The sequence below is a fragment of the Chiloscyllium plagiosum genome, unplaced genomic scaffold (genome assembly GCF_037043375.1).
Source record: "Chiloscyllium plagiosum isolate Xiang-an unplaced genomic scaffold, Cpla_swu_hap1 HiC_scaffold_1, whole genome shotgun sequence".
In the NCBI taxonomy this organism is placed as follows: Eukaryota; Metazoa; Chordata; class Chondrichthyes; order Orectolobiformes; family Hemiscylliidae; genus Chiloscyllium; species Chiloscyllium plagiosum.
In genome coordinates this window covers 114,426,439-114,441,884 of record NW_028270139.1, presented here as the reverse complement: position 1 = coordinate 114,441,884, position 15,446 = coordinate 114,426,439, and the positions used below count along the sequence as shown (strand labels likewise).

Sequence of the window (15,446 nt, the reverse complement as noted above, 5' to 3'; positions counted from 1 at the left end):
AAAAGTGTAAAACAAAATGCTGTCATCTTTGAAGTCTCCTACTCAGCAACTGATATGGACGTCTTTTGAACCCGGCCACCCCCTCCCCTCCCCTTCCCAAGCGGGGCGCTTTCTGCCCGGCAGGGACCGAGTCTCTTTGTTCCCGATCGCATGTTTTCTGAACGGCACTCGGAAACTCTCGCTTGCAACATGATGATCAAGTCCAGGGCACAACGCAAAAAAAAAAATGTGGTGTCATGCAATAGACAGCTCCAAGTAGTCAGGAATCTCGCTACATTATCCTTTCAACACAATTTCATTCTGAATGCGTGGCCCTGCTCCCAAACTGTATTTCGTCTTTGCATATCTATATAATATATATATATATATAATGTAGCTAAAGCAAGCCGTGAACTCACAGGAATGGAAGGAGCGCTTTGTGTCTCCTGCGTGATTTTGTTTTTGTTTTAATTTGGTAGTAAAGAGAGCAGGGCTTGATGATGATATGGAGGTGGAGAGGGGGAGGAACGTGCGCAAGCCGGGTTTTTATGGCCGGTGGCTGGAAGCTACCACTGTCTGGGGTGGTGCTGTGTGTGGATAAAGAGGGAGGCGGAGGGGAGGGGAGTGGTGAGGGGGAGTGGGAGGTTGGGAGGTGGGGGGGTTGGGGGGAGGGGGGGAGAGATGGGCGTGGGGTGGGGTGGGGGAAGAGACAGGCTGCTTTCTCCACCCCGGCTCTGCGCCGACCTTGAGCCCATCCAGTCTGTTTAAACGGCCGAGTCAATCTGAAGGAAAGTTGCCTGACGTCACGCAGTGTGGGAGAAAGATGGCCACGTTAACGAACGGCGTGCAGCAGCAGCAGCAGCAGCAGCAGCAGCCAGCAGTCAGTCTCAGCACCACCATCCAGATCAGCACTGCCAACGGGCCTATGAACGGACTCAGCCACAGCCAGAACAGCACCATCCCCATGAAGGACCACGACGCCATCAAACTTTTCATCGGCCAGATCCCCCGTAACCTGGAGGAGAAGGACCTCAAGCCCCTCTTCGAGGAATTTGGCAAGATCTACGAGCTGACGGTGCTGAAGGATCGCTTCACTGGCATGCACAAGGGTCTGTACACACTTGCCTCCCCCGCTCCTGAAAGCCACTCGGGGCTTTCCCCAAACTCGCTGCGGTCTGACTGGGCTTGTGTTGCTCCGTCTGTCTCTTTAATGCTTTATTATTTCACGCTGGGTCTGGCCAGTTAGTAATGGGGCGCTGAAGAATTGCGTGACAGGCGAGAACATGAGGCACCAACTCCTTATTTAGTTTTTCTTATAAAAAGGAAGCGTGCGTTAAAGAACAGGATAATCAGTAATCAGTATAAAAAAGAAGCCCGGTAACTGATGGGTGCTGAAGGCGAGCTTTTTTAGTCTGCTTTCTCTCTGCACACTTCGCACAGAATGATAGAACTTGAGATTTCAAAGCACTCGGTGAACAGTGTAGCTGTCTGTATCCGCCACCCTCCCGTTTCTTTTTGTCTTTAGATCATTTCAGTTTCTCACTCCCCCCCCCCCCCCAGTTGAAAGAAACTCCCTGCGAGTTAACAGTTCAGGAGAATAGCTGTTCCGGCTCGAACAGTCTTCATGTCAAAAGAAGACAACTTTTATTTTTAATATTTATTTAATGATTAGCAAGACTTGGATTGGGATGAGTGGCGATTGAAACTATGTGAGGAGTGCGGAGCATGGGGCGGAGGGGTTGGCGAGGGGGGTGTGAGTGTATATGGTGGTGAACACGGCTGGTGATAAACGCCAGCGACACACACACACACGCACACACACATACAATAATAACTTGCAGGACTTACACTGTTCATTTTAGAAGCGAAGTGACATGAAGCTGTGTAACATGAAGAAAAGCACACAAGAGTGTGCAGGTGCACAGTCAGTCTGCGTGGTGGGGAAAGGGCGATGAGGTGGGGAGGTTATGGAGGGGAGAGGGAGATGTTATAGGTAAGATATGAAAAAAGCCTTGGGTTATCTTTAATTTAAAATGCAATATTTATGAGCTCACCGGCCGCATACTCAGGCGCGGATAAGACTACTTATTCCTTTCAATAAGCTAGGATAGCATTTCAATGATCTGAGTGGTGGGATTCCAAGCATTAGTCTCCTTTAAAGCTTTAGATCATTATTTACTGATCATATTATGATTTTACATTGTTCTTTTCCAGATTAAGATATTTTAAGGAAAATAAAAGTATTGAAGCTTATTTCTGAGAGCAGTCAGAATATTAGACTTTGAAATATTTCCAGAGTATGCAGTTATTTTTTTAAAAAAAGAAATACATTATTGGTGTCTGCTGCACAGAAGCCAGGTCACAGGGCGAGAACCCCTTGTACAGCCCCTTTTTTTCTCTGTTGTGTCCACTCTATACGGCTGGATTGGAACTGCGGAGTAGAAGTTGCTAGGGGTGTGCTGTGTATCATCAGTGACAACTCCTGCGGGTTAACTTCCACTGGCAGCCCTCTGTGCAAAGCAGCCCAGACCTCTGTTAAAGTAACTGTCGCAGTCTCGATAGTTAATGTCAAAGACCCGTCCCATACCATCGAATTGCATCCAGTGTCCCTTTTTAAATGAAATTAACACATTGCTCCAAATGTGCGTCAAACGTACTAAAGCATCTCCAAGAATGAACAAGTATATGAATCCTGTGTGGTATCTTTGAGCTAAGTCTGAAGGTGCATATAACGTGTATATTGTGTCTGTGCTGAAGTATGTTTTGGAATTAAATAGTATCATTTCATATAGTAGTGTTACTATAATCAACTGTTCAGGCATTAATGATGCAAGAGGACAGCATTTTCAAAAGTGGTTATACTTTTGTGTATTCTATATTCCAAGACAAATCTGGCCAATGATATAAGTCGAAAAAGAACTCGATAACACGCAAATGATTTAGACACATTGCTATTAGTGACACCAGCGTAGCATGTGCCCAATATTTACGACGTTGGGACAATAAACAGCAAAACCATTTCAGAAAGGATGACGGCAAAAGTCTAAACACAGTGTCTTTTGTGTGTGTTTTTAATTAAATGATTAGGTTGTGCCTTCCTAACGTACTGTGCCAGGGAATCTGCTCTGAAGGCCCAGAGTGCATTGCATGAACAGAAGACATTACCTGGGGTAAGTTCACACAATTCTTTCAAGTTTCTTACCTTAGTAATGGATCCGCGCCATTACCTCTCCCATGCAAAAACAAAAGTTGCCGCATCTCCTCAGGCGCTGTTTAGATTTTGAATAATAAAACTTTAAAATGAAAGTCGTTCATCGTATTATTGGCAGTGCTGAACGTTTTATTTATTTATACATTTGTTTCAAATTGTATGGGGGTGTGTAAGTGGAACCTGGATTCTACCATTGTACAGCTTTGAGAGAGAACAGAAAAAGGTGTTTTTTGAGCTCTGGAATGGTCATCGTTTCACGGGTGTGTAACCCGTCATCTGTATCATAGGCAGCCTCTAGTCATTTTGATGTGTATTTAAATGTTATGTCTATATTTAGGTGGAGTACATGACAGCTTTTAAAAAAGGTAGGAGGATATTCAAGTACAGATGAGCCACGTGGATGACAATGGGCAGGTTATTTTCTATTTAAAGAGCTGAGACTGTCTTCCTTTGACAGTACGGAGTGTATTTTTTTAAAGATGTAGCTAAGGGAAGATTGTAGTGTGATTATGGACATTTTTAAGATTGGCTTTCAAAATCATTTATGCAATCAGCTGTGACATCCTCTCTCATCGATTAACTCTGCTGCTGGAAATACATATTTTATAACAAGCTGACAAATCCAAGCAGGCGTGTTACAAACCAGCGCGGTTTGGGGTTGGGAGGGAACGCGGGCCATGCAAGCTTTGTAAGAAACACTCTGCACTTGGTCATTGTTCCATAACCTTTCTTTTCATTAATTGGAGGGTAACGTAACTTCGAACATTTTCAATGCCAACCAATGCAAACTTTACCAAATCCTTTAATTCTTCTATCCCGCGCCTTAAGTTACCTTTATAATTCTCCTCCCTATCCCTCCCACGATGTCTATTGCAATGTATAGGTTTATATATGTGTGTGTGTGTGTATATATATATGTGTGTGCACTTTACATACATGTACGTTTTATATATGTGCGGATAGATGATGAAATAATGTTTCGTGCTGAATGAAATATATAAATAGCAAAAGGCAAAATGCATTAGAATTATCTCCAACAGAGTAACAATGGGAAGAATAATTTGTGATTGAAGTTTTTAGACTAATATCATACATGTGCCACTTCTGATTCAATCTGTGTTTAAACTGTGTTAGTACTGATTAAAAATGTGTATAAATACAGAGTCAGAGATTTATACTTGGTAGCTGTAGTGAGAATCGTTATGTATTCAGTGTGTAACCACCTACTGTCATGGGGCTGTGTGGCTTTTGTCAAAACTTATTATCATACAGAAGCCTTCAGCTTTCCCATGGCCTACTTCATTTCCATTGTAGAGATGTATTTAAGTCAACAGCTGTCACTGCTATGAAGCAGCCCTCCCAGTTTTTTTTTAGAAAGCATTCCTTCCCCACACAAACCCCCCCTCCCCCCCCCCCCCCCCCCCCCCACCCCACAACCTCCTTATTTAGCCTCTTCATTGGATGTAATAGTCTGTCATTCTCAAATCTTCCAAAACCTAATTACATTTGCAACTGGGTGGATGGGGGAGGTTTGGCCACCAGGCACTTCACTGTTATATTGTTAGGCAATATTATTAGTTTACGCAGTAATTGGTGGCCATTAGATACAAATAATTAAGACCCAAAAGACCAATCTTTGTGCATGCATGTGTGTAAAGCAAAAGCTGTACCATCCTTTTGTGGACTTTCAGTTGCCATCCACTTTTCATAGCTACATGGCACATCAAAAATAGAATCTGACAACTTGCTATTTTTGTTAGCATGCTAAAGGTTAATACTGTTCATTTACAGTGATCAGAATAGGAATCGTTTGGTGAGTATCTTGCCATTGTGACTAAAGTACTTTTACAACCATTAGTGGCATCAGCTTATTCAGCTCACCAATAAATACTAAACAGCAAATGTAGATACATTGCAGAACAGTTATTAAAACCAAAACTCTTACAGATTATCAATTTGATATCAGTGAAAGAAAACTGACTTAAGATTATGGATATTGCAAGTTTAGGTTCTTGTATACTTGTAGTGACATTTAGAAAGAAAAGGATGAGAGAAGAGTGCTAACTTAATTTCTGTGAATCCATTTCCTCATTGTTTAGCAATGTTTGGCTGGTTGGTTGGTTTTGAAGTTATGAAATCAATTTTCAAGTTGGTAAGTAAATTATGGAAAGAAGTGATGCTGCAACCTTAGATATCTACGTCTAATATTGTTGGCATCCTGAATTAATGAGGGTTATGTAAAATAATAAAGGCTTCATTTCATTTAGAGGTGGTCTATACATGATACAGCTTTCAATCCTACTGCAGAGACTATGCAAATGACCAGTTTCTAACTTTCATTGACTTGTTGGAGTTTGTTTGGACTAATCTGAGAGCATATTAAATACTGACATAGGAAATGAACACATGATTCCTTGAATTAATTCTTAGACCCAATGCATGTTTGTCAGATCTTTTGAGCATGTTCACAATGTTTGAACTATTTGTCAGCAATATTTTTGTATTAGAAATCTCATTACACGGTGTGCATTAGATTACAAACAAGACAATATTATGTGAAGTGAATGCATGAGTGAATGTGTGATAACAGAGAAATAAGAGACTGATTGCATAAATTGGAGACAGTTTGGTCTTTGTTGACCTGCTAGAAACTCAGGGGCATTGTGAGGAATTGCAGACTTTTTTATAAAAAAGGGAAGATCCAGTAAGAATGTCCAATGGGAGGTGCAAGATGTGTGCAAAAATTTATGCTGGGATGATTACACATGTTGTTCCATCTGAGTCAGAGAGTGCAAGCGAGCAAGCACTTACACTTCCTCATTATTGTCTATTGAATGGCTGAAGCTGAAAGTAATGAGATGGAGCTTAATAAGGAAATGCTTCCTTTCAGAAGAGGATGAGAGTTGTGAGCCTGCTGTATCTGCCATGTCTCATTAACAGGCTGCTGCAGAGCACATGGTGTCGCACAATAATGAGAGTTTTGGGGGTGGGGGTTGGAAGTGAGCGTGCTGCACTCTAGAGATATCTCTTTTGTGTTGCCAAGCATTTAAGTTCATTCTCGAGCAGACACCTGGCACAGATAAAAATAAGGAATACAAAAAGATGGATATTAGAAGACTAGGCAATGCAGCAGTGAAACATGTATCATATTTGTTCTATATTCGATGTCTTCAGGTTCTCATCTCAGTGATGCCTGACACTAAGATTCTATTATCTTGCAATATATTAAGTTTTCTAATCCCTGACTATACGACTGGATAGTGTGGTTTCGCGCTGGGAGAAATGCTTAGCCTAGACAGCAGAAATTAGCATGTACCATCCTGCCTTCCGTCAATAAGGTTTACATCAGTTCATTTAAAATTATGATATATTGTACCTCTGAGACCAAAATATGAAGAAAAATGCTATGAAGTAGAATTGCCAAATAGAATGTTTTCTTAGGCATAAGTTTTTTTGGAGATAAAATAAAGAAGTGTGTAACTGATTACTAAGAATACCATACTTTCTTACAGTGATGTAAAATTACTGTCACTGTTAGAATATGTAGAGCAAAGACATTCACGTCAAGTTAGAGCCATAGGTCTGTCTTTTCATTTGTGAGGCAAGGTTTTGATCTCAAAAGCTTACTTTGCTCACATTAAATCTTCTTTGCACATTCGGAGAAGACAAGGATCAGCTTCGCATTTTGCAATTTTTGTTAGAACAGTGGTTCATACACATTTTATTTCTGGTGTCAAATGAATGGTGAAGGAAAATTAATCCAACATGTAAAGAAGTGCAATGTGGTCAGTATTTCCAAGTGGTAAGAATATTCATACTAAAACATATAAAGGACCGCATTATAGAGCACATTATATGATATTTTCATAATTTGTGTTATTGAATCATTTACAAAGTTGCAACCAAGGATGATAAATATTAGTTTGAATGTAATAGGCTACATTCACAATTTTCATAACCAGATGAGTTATTGTATTGGGTTTATGAATATTATAACATGTCTTGATTATTACTTGTCCTGACACTGATTATGACCATCTGCTAATTTTGACTGAGGCCCAGTGTATACAAATTTTAAAAATCTAATAATGAATGGAATGAATTTTGAAGTCAGACAGCAAACAGCAAAAATAAGAAAAATATATATATATGACAAATGAAAATGGCAAGCAAGACTATGTAACTATAAGGAAAGATACTAATTTAACTTTATAAATACAGTGGATCCACATAACATCATCTGAAAAAACAAAGTATTTTTATATCTATTGCTATGAAACAATGAATGAAAGAGATGCTTGTGTCAGTCTGTCAATTTAACAAGCGATACACGTTATCTCATGTTTATACCAAAGCAATAAGAGAGATTGGTTATCCGTCTAGCTGGTGACATCCAAAGATTTTACCTTCAGCATTTAAAAGACAAAAGAAATTTATTATTTCACCCCAACTCTTTTGTCAAAGAATTGTATTTTATAGTCTGATACAAACATATGTCAGAGAAGAGCAAAGTTTTATTTAAATAAACAACAGTTATGGAGTTTCTGCTCTGCTAATGAAAGAAAGTTTAGAACTCTGCATTCAAATGTTTTGATCTCGATGTAGGCGTTCACATCTATTGTACAGCAAAACGTGAGATAAGACAATTTCACATTTTTCTTTCTTTCTCATTCTGTCTTTATCCCCGCCTTCAATATATTGCATGACATAAATTCTAAAGGTTGAGTCATCCATGATTCTCTCTGATAATTTCTTCAGATAACTGTCAAATGTTAATTTTCTAATAGCCGAGAATGGCATATTTTATGACCCTATAAGGTTTCTGTTTGGTTGAACTCTCATTTCCATATTATGCAAGATACCTTCCATGTGTCTGTTTGATAACCTTTTCAGGTGTTTTATTGACAGCTCCCTCTACATAATTTACTTAATAATATGTCAAAAGCACAACCACATAATCAGCTTGTTAACATTCCATGTGATTTGTCTGATAATCTTTCCATGCATTTGGTCGAATATATTTTCAACATAATCTACTTGATAAGCCACCATACCTCCATGTTATTTGCCAAATATATCAGGCAACCCTTCCAACTGGTGCTTAGAGGAACATTTCAATAATCTATCTGAATATTGCCAATGGGATCTGTGCGAGTCAGCCAGTGCGTGAACAATTTAGTCTTCATAAAACATACTAAATAGCTCATCCTTACAACAGCTATAATAAGCTTCATCCGAGCTGCAACAGATAGAACCTTTTCCGTAATAGGTCTTTACCCTGTACCTATGTGCCTCACATCTCTTAAACATTAGTAGACCATAATATGAGAAATAAATAAAGGAACACACAGCTCATAACAAATTTATCTCCTCAGAATCATGGCAATGGAATGTTATGCCAGTGCAATATGTCTGACAGTGAAAAAACATTAATATATAATTGTCCTGATAATCTTTAGACCTTTATTGTAATATTCATAAACATTTATCCTTGAATTAAGTTGCGAATAGTATTGGCAGGGTGGCTTAACATTAATGAGCTTGGCTTCTGTAACTAGTCAAAGGAGGTTTGTATCCTCTGCCTGCAGTAGTCAATGATAACAGCCTGGTGGTCCTACTATTGGACGAATGCTATACCCAGAGGAGTAATAGACAGCTATGAGTTAGTCATGAGTATGCAGTATCACTATGGGGACTGGGAGACGTAAATCATGAGCAGAAAGCTCGAGTAACACACATGGCATCCAAATTTCAATATTATCACATGTTCAAATAAAATTTCAGTGGTTACACAATGTTCATTTCCAATGGATCTCCTGCAGCTTTTCAATAGCCTGAGATGTTTGAGCCAAGTATGAGAGAATGGGTCTAGTTAGAACCAGAAGCTTCAGATAAGGATGACTGCCATGTTTAGGTCTTGCCATGTGTAAGTAGCTGGTCAGGGTCTTGAGAAGATGGGGTTGAACAACTGTGTTCTTACCACTGATTTCCAAAGTGATATCCGATCACAGAACTGGTTTTCACTGATCCTGAAGTGCGCTAGAATTTTAAGATGGACTGGGCCAGTCTAATAGTCAAACAAAGGATGGGCAAGGAGAAGAATATTGGAGCAAAAACATTTCTTGAGAGGCAGTCATCAATTCTTTTTAGAGAGTGTGTCCTCACAGAGTGCAAGATTGTTTTCATCAAGACACTGTTTATCTCACTCCTGAATTTTCATGTGTGGTTCTACAACAGCTGACAGGAAGAGGAATATTTTGAAACACTATGGCATGACTTCAATGTGATAATAAGGTCACCCAAAAAACAGGGTTTTCCTTAAATAGTAATGCTCTATTGTCGAGATACCTAATAACACTCCTTTATATACTATATGCAAATAAACCCCTGGGTACAGGATGTGCTTTGCAGCTTTCAAAATATTTTTAGCCACATGCATGTGTAGAAAATGCTGAGTAAATTTTTAATGAGGAGCAGTACCAAGTAACATTTAAAGAGCTGTCTGGAGTTTCCCAGCAGGACTGTTTTTTCACAGTGCTCTCTGCATAAATTACTTTTTTTAAAAAAAAGGTTGCCTTTAAGAGGTGTCACTGCAACCTTCAAAGAGTTAAATGGTGCAGCTGTGCTGTAGATAAAGCCGAGATGAAGGAGAGAAAGAAATGACTGAAAGGAAGAAAATGATAGATTACAGATGGATACAAATAATACAACCTGCTTCATGTAAACACACAATAGCAGGTGCAGTGAATATGAACTGCTGTGTCAGAGAAACGAAATGTGACTTGTCAGTAATGACATACTCCATCTTCTGCGAGTGAAGGTAATACCACCTGTTAGATAAGGTTGCTTGAAAGGCCCAGTATTTTTAAATAGGAAAGCATTGGTCTGTCAAACTTTGGAGTGCGCTATTAAGAATCTCGTCCGAGACCAAGCATCCTTTCCTGCCTGAAGCATCACTAGATCAGTAGTCATGGGTAGAGCACTGCCTGGTGGTTGAGTACAGGAATAACGCACACAAACATAACTCCCCCCGCCACCCAACCACAAGCAGAGACGACAGTTTTTTAATTATAGATAGGGTAACACTGGCATTGACTATTTGGCACAAATGACCCATTTGTCTGCTGAAAAGTTTATGTAATTCAATGTAATTTCTAAACTAATGGCAAACATCTATGTGTTTGGCCCAACAGTAGTTCATTTCCCAGCCCAAAAGTTAAAAGAAAGAGTGCAGCTTGAAGGTCTGGCTTAAAGAAAAGAGGTGGGGAAAAAGATTTCTTTGTTTTATCTCCCTGATTCTGAAAGTAAAGATAAAACCAGACCTGGAGGGGGAGTTATTGGCCCTTGGGGGAGTGAGAGGGGCCTTACTGGGGAGTGAGAAGGACCTTAGGGAGGGGTTATAGAGGCCTTCAAGCAGTGTGAGAGGGCCATTGGGGGGAGTGAGAGGAGCCTTGGCGGGGGGGGGGGGGGGGAGTGAGAGGGGCTGTGGGGGAAGTGAGTGGGGTCTTAGTGGGGAGTGAGAGGGGCCTTGGGGGGGGGGAGTTATAGGGGCCTTAGGGATGTGACCAGGGCCTTAGGGGGAAGTTATAGGGTTTTTAGGGGAAGTTATTGAGGCCTTAGGAGGGAGGGAGACGGCCCTTGGTGGGGGTAATGAGAGGGGCCTTAGGGTGGAATGGGAGGGCCCTTGGGGGGGAGTGAGAAGGCCTTTGGGGGGGAATGGGACGGGCCTTGGATGGAGTGAGAAGGCCCTTGGGGGGGAATGGGAGGGGCCTTGGATGGAGTGCGAGGGTCCTTGGGGGGAATGAGAGGAGCCTTGAGGGGGGAAGTGAGAGGGCCCTTGGGTGGGTGTGAGAGGGCCCTAGGGTGGGGAGTGAGAGCGCCCTTGGGGGGGAATGAGACGGACCTTAGGGGAGAGTGAGAGGAGCCTTGGGGAGGAGTGAGAGGGGCCTTAGTGGGGAGTTATAGGGGCCGAGGGAGGACTTCTTAGGGCCTTAGGGGAGAGTGAGAGGGACCTTGTGGGGGGGAGTGAGAGGGACCTTAGGAGGGAGTTATAGGGGCCTTGGGGGGAGTGAGAAGTACCTCAAGGGGAGTTATAGCTGCCTTAGGGAGGAGTGAGAGTGGCCTTGGGGGAAGTTATAGAGGCCTTAGGGGGGAGTGAGAGGGGCCTAATCAGTGTCTTTCATATATCTGAGCTCTGATCTGGGAATAGAAATGATCGAGAAATCTCAATGAATTGGTAAAGGAAAGCTGTTTGAGCAAAGCTTTAAAAAGCAAATACCACTTTTCTTGATGAGAGACATGGATTATAATTAATGACTTAAAGTAACAAAACCTTTTGACTTTAAGTCTCATGGATAAAGGACACTCAAGGATGGATGTGACTTCTCATGTAACTCAGCAGGCTTTGTGCTTCTGTACTTGTTTAAATTAAGAATATGGAGCTATGGTGTTATTTCAGTACAGGAGGAGATTCTCAGAGAATAACATGCACTTGTTACCTAAACTGTAAAATACTTCAATTCATTCCTTTTAACTGAATGTTGTTATTAATAGGATTCTGACAAAGAAGAAGCAATTTTAATATCACATCATAAATGTAAACTCCTGAAAGGGCTCTCTGATTTAGTATTACCTCAAATTGAACATGTATATTTTTAATAACTAAGCCTTGAGTAAAAAGCCCTCATCGTAATAGGACCATGTTATGTGGTACTTACAAGTGCCTGTAGCACTGTGTACGTTGTATACAGAGTCTACAAGAGGAAATACCATTAATATAAACAATGATTTGTTTTTTCCTGTATCCTCCCATATTTTTAATATTTTACTCTCCTATTACTGAGTGATTTCTGATCTGTTTCTAAAGAGAACACTTTTACAACTCTTGGCTGTGATGAAGCAATGCCAGAAAAGAAAGGGAGAGGATGCAGTGTGTTCTAACTTGGGGAGAAAAAGAGAGGGAAATGAGCTTGATTCAGCACAACTCTATAACTGAACAGCCCTCACCCTCTGCAAGGAAAAGCATTAAATTCCCATCTATAGTGCAACTGAAACTAGTTGTAGAAGTAACATGTTTTATTTTAATTGCATCTGGATTTTAAACATTGGTTACAATTTTCAATTAAAGCATTTTAATATAGACAAACTTTTAATGGGAGGTATCAATGTTTGTGTATTAGACAACAAAGAAATAAAAAATGTAAAATGAAGTAGGCATCTGAAGCAAGAACACAGATTTATAGCTCTAATTTATGGTGATTATGGATGCATGATACGTCTTTTTAAAATTTACTGTAATACAAATGTAATTTTACTGAGATTATTAGAATAAGTATCATGGAGGATTTGAAAATAAAAAGATTAATTTTGGCATCGATAAATTTTGCAAAAGGAATTTCTTTCTCAACTTGTCAAATATTTCATTTTAGACCCTACCTGACATGCATACAGGAAAGGCAGTAGCGCGGTGCAGCATGGGAGAAGAGTGAGCTGCATGGGGAGGCTGGGAGGAAGGTCACGGCTAAGAAGATAGCACCTGGAAAAGGAGAGCAATAAACTCAAAAAAAATTAAAATCAAAGGAAGATTTGTTTGAAAATGTAGAACTGCTAAAGAAAGAAACTTAATGCTTCAATGAAAGCCTTCATGGCAGACAGTTCAGAATATTATGTTTTAATTGCAGTTTGAGTATAACATATATTGTTTTAATGTCATAATTTTGTATTGGCATACAAAACATGATCTCTTTCTTCTAAAACAAAGTGTTTCAGAAAACAGTAGATATTCTGCTATAATTTAGCAATTACCATTTTACAAGAAATTGTATTAACTCGTATTTGGATAATTGTTTTTTACTGAATGCTATGAATTCAGCAGTTGCTCTTTGTCCCTTTATTCCTCTCCAGCAGGCTATTTCACAAGATGTGTCACAGTCTTGAGCAAAATACTATGCTCTTGATTATATGAATGTCACAGTCAAATGAAGCAGTTGCTCATTCCACTCTTGTATTTTTCATCTGAGGCCTTGTGGTAATGTTTCTGAAAAAGTTTCTTAAAACTCCTGGTGCAACAGTAACAATCACAATTTATACTTATGTCATGTCAGTCTGCTACAGACAAATGCATTGTGTCATTTGTATAAAACACAGTCTGATGGAAACGATTAGAATATGGATAACCAGCTTTGAACTTATGAGCAATTTTTATGCTTCTCAGGTCTACAGCTGGACAAAATCAAAATAATGATTCCATACATATCACAACCACATTTGCAGGAATCTTGTTTTGGTGATCGAGGTCTTGCCTGCCAGCTGCAGAGCTTTGAGTGACTTGCGCTGGCTCGTTTTGACTGCTTAACCATGAGCCCATCATCAAACAGTAGTGAGATCACTGGTAGACCTTACTCCGGATTCAAGACCCAACAGACAGTAGTGTCCCATATGAAGAGCTCTGACTAGTCAGAGGCCGGTGGCTCATGTGCCTAGCAATGCCACTAGGGAGGATGTAGCTGCAACACGAAGGATAGGCACTGGAGTCCCCAGGATCGTGGAATGACCCAGGCCATGGATGAGTAATCTTGGCAGGTAGTTTGTGGTGTATGGCCTGTAGGGAGGTTAGGGGAGTCAGCAGCAAACACAGGGGCTTATCTCTCAGTTTCCAGCCAACCGCTTCCCAATGTCCAAACTGCCTATAACTGGATTAATACCAGAGGTGTAGGGGTGAGGCCCCTGAGTGATCATCTAATTATCCACTTGAGGCTAAATTCCGGGGAGTAGTGTCATGGTGGTGAAGGTGGGAGGGTTTGGAGGGGAGTGAAAAGATGCAAGATCAAGGGCTTTCTCACCCAGAACATAATCACATTAGAAGCTGAAAAGGTTGAAGGAATCAATTATGCCACCATCCCATCTATTTCCTTCCATTTCCTGGCTTCAAGCTTGACATACGCAAGTCCAGAAGAGTCTATCCCATGTGTGAGTGAAATTGCTTTGTCTGCTTTTCTCACAACTGTATAAAGTCTCTACTAAGAATCGGTGATTGCAAGAAGAGCTGGGAACCTGACTTATTTTTGCCCGCTGAAGCCCGTCATAGTGTCCTTTTCAGCCATTCAGTCAACTACTCCTGAACACAGATTGATTCTCAAAGTTGATAACGTATTGGCATGAATAGCTTAGTGTCACTGAGAGTGCATTCATTCATTGAGGCTGATACAAAACTCTAAGACCCTACTATTTGATCTCTTTTAAAGTGAGCATTGAAATAAACATCAGTTTTCTTAAAGACCATTGCCATATTGAAGGTTGTAAGCTGTTGTATTTAGAGTTAGGATTCAATGCTGATTGTCACAGCAATGCTGTAACGCGAATGCATTTTTAGTGCAGTAACGTCAAAGCAAAACTGCACTTTATAACTCTCCTGTGCCTTTTGGCAGTGGTTTGACATCAATCAATTTTTTTATTGCCGTCGGCATTGTTCTGGTGTTTTTGGATTTTACATCTATCCAGTGTCTGGTGGTGTGAAAAAACATAATCTAATATTCGTTCATTCACATTGAAGTATACAGCTGTGCTTACATCCATGTGTAAATTATATTATAATATTAATTTTTCCATCCATCAATGCCTCAGAAATAATCTTCTAACCTGAACTCATAAAAATTGAGTGTCGCATCAAGTTCATGAGGCCAGTCTACCTTTTTGTTGCCATGTTTCCATGCAACTATTTTTCAATTTATATTTTTTTGCAGAAGAACAAAAGTACATGCTTTTGCAGTGCTTCAGTTTCCAGGAATTGTGTGCATTGACTTGTGTAAATCCCAAATTTATGTGCTGAATTAACAATCTCAGAAACTTCAATTGTCAAGGTCTGTCTGCAGCTTCTGTTTCTGGGATTAGGGCCAACGGCAGGAACTAATTCTGACTCAAAAATATTAAATTTGCAGTGAAAAAAAGTAAGTTAATTATATCCATTGTTTTCCTGCAGGCCATTGCAGCTATGATTACCTTTCTTACGCTGTCCTCACTTCCACACCCAAACATTTATAAACAGACTAATGTTGGGAGGACAAATGGTTTTAAATTGATATGTTACCACATGTTAGTGAAATGAGGCCAGAAGCTTTATTCTGGACCTAAACTGAGAAGCAGATTAACAAATGAAATACAATGGTGACATCATCAGTAGATGGCCAGAAACTTGAGGAACAGAAAAAGCCTATGACGATTTGATACAGAATGAAATAGGACAGCAAAGATGCCCAAT

General features: G+C 40.2%; 1 protein-coding gene across 13 annotated transcripts in view; it reads left to right on the top strand.

Moving 5' to 3' along the window:
- The first annotated feature begins 656 nt into the window (after window positions 1-656).
- celf4 (CUGBP, Elav-like family member 4) overlaps window positions 657-15,446 on the top strand; it is a 1,190,565-nt gene continuing 1,175,775 nt past the window's right edge. For all 13 annotated transcript variants that reach the window (XR_015757959.1, XR_015757956.1, XR_015757958.1 and 10 more), the window contains exons 1-2: window positions 657-1,088; window positions 3,067-3,149. Coding sequence is in view for 9 of the 13 variants with exons in the window: in XM_087990087.1 (XP_087846213.1) it covers window positions 803-1,088; window positions 3,067-3,149 (369 nt within the window). In the remaining 4 variants the exon portion in view is untranslated. The remainder of the gene's footprint in view (window positions 1,089-3,066; window positions 3,150-15,446) is intronic.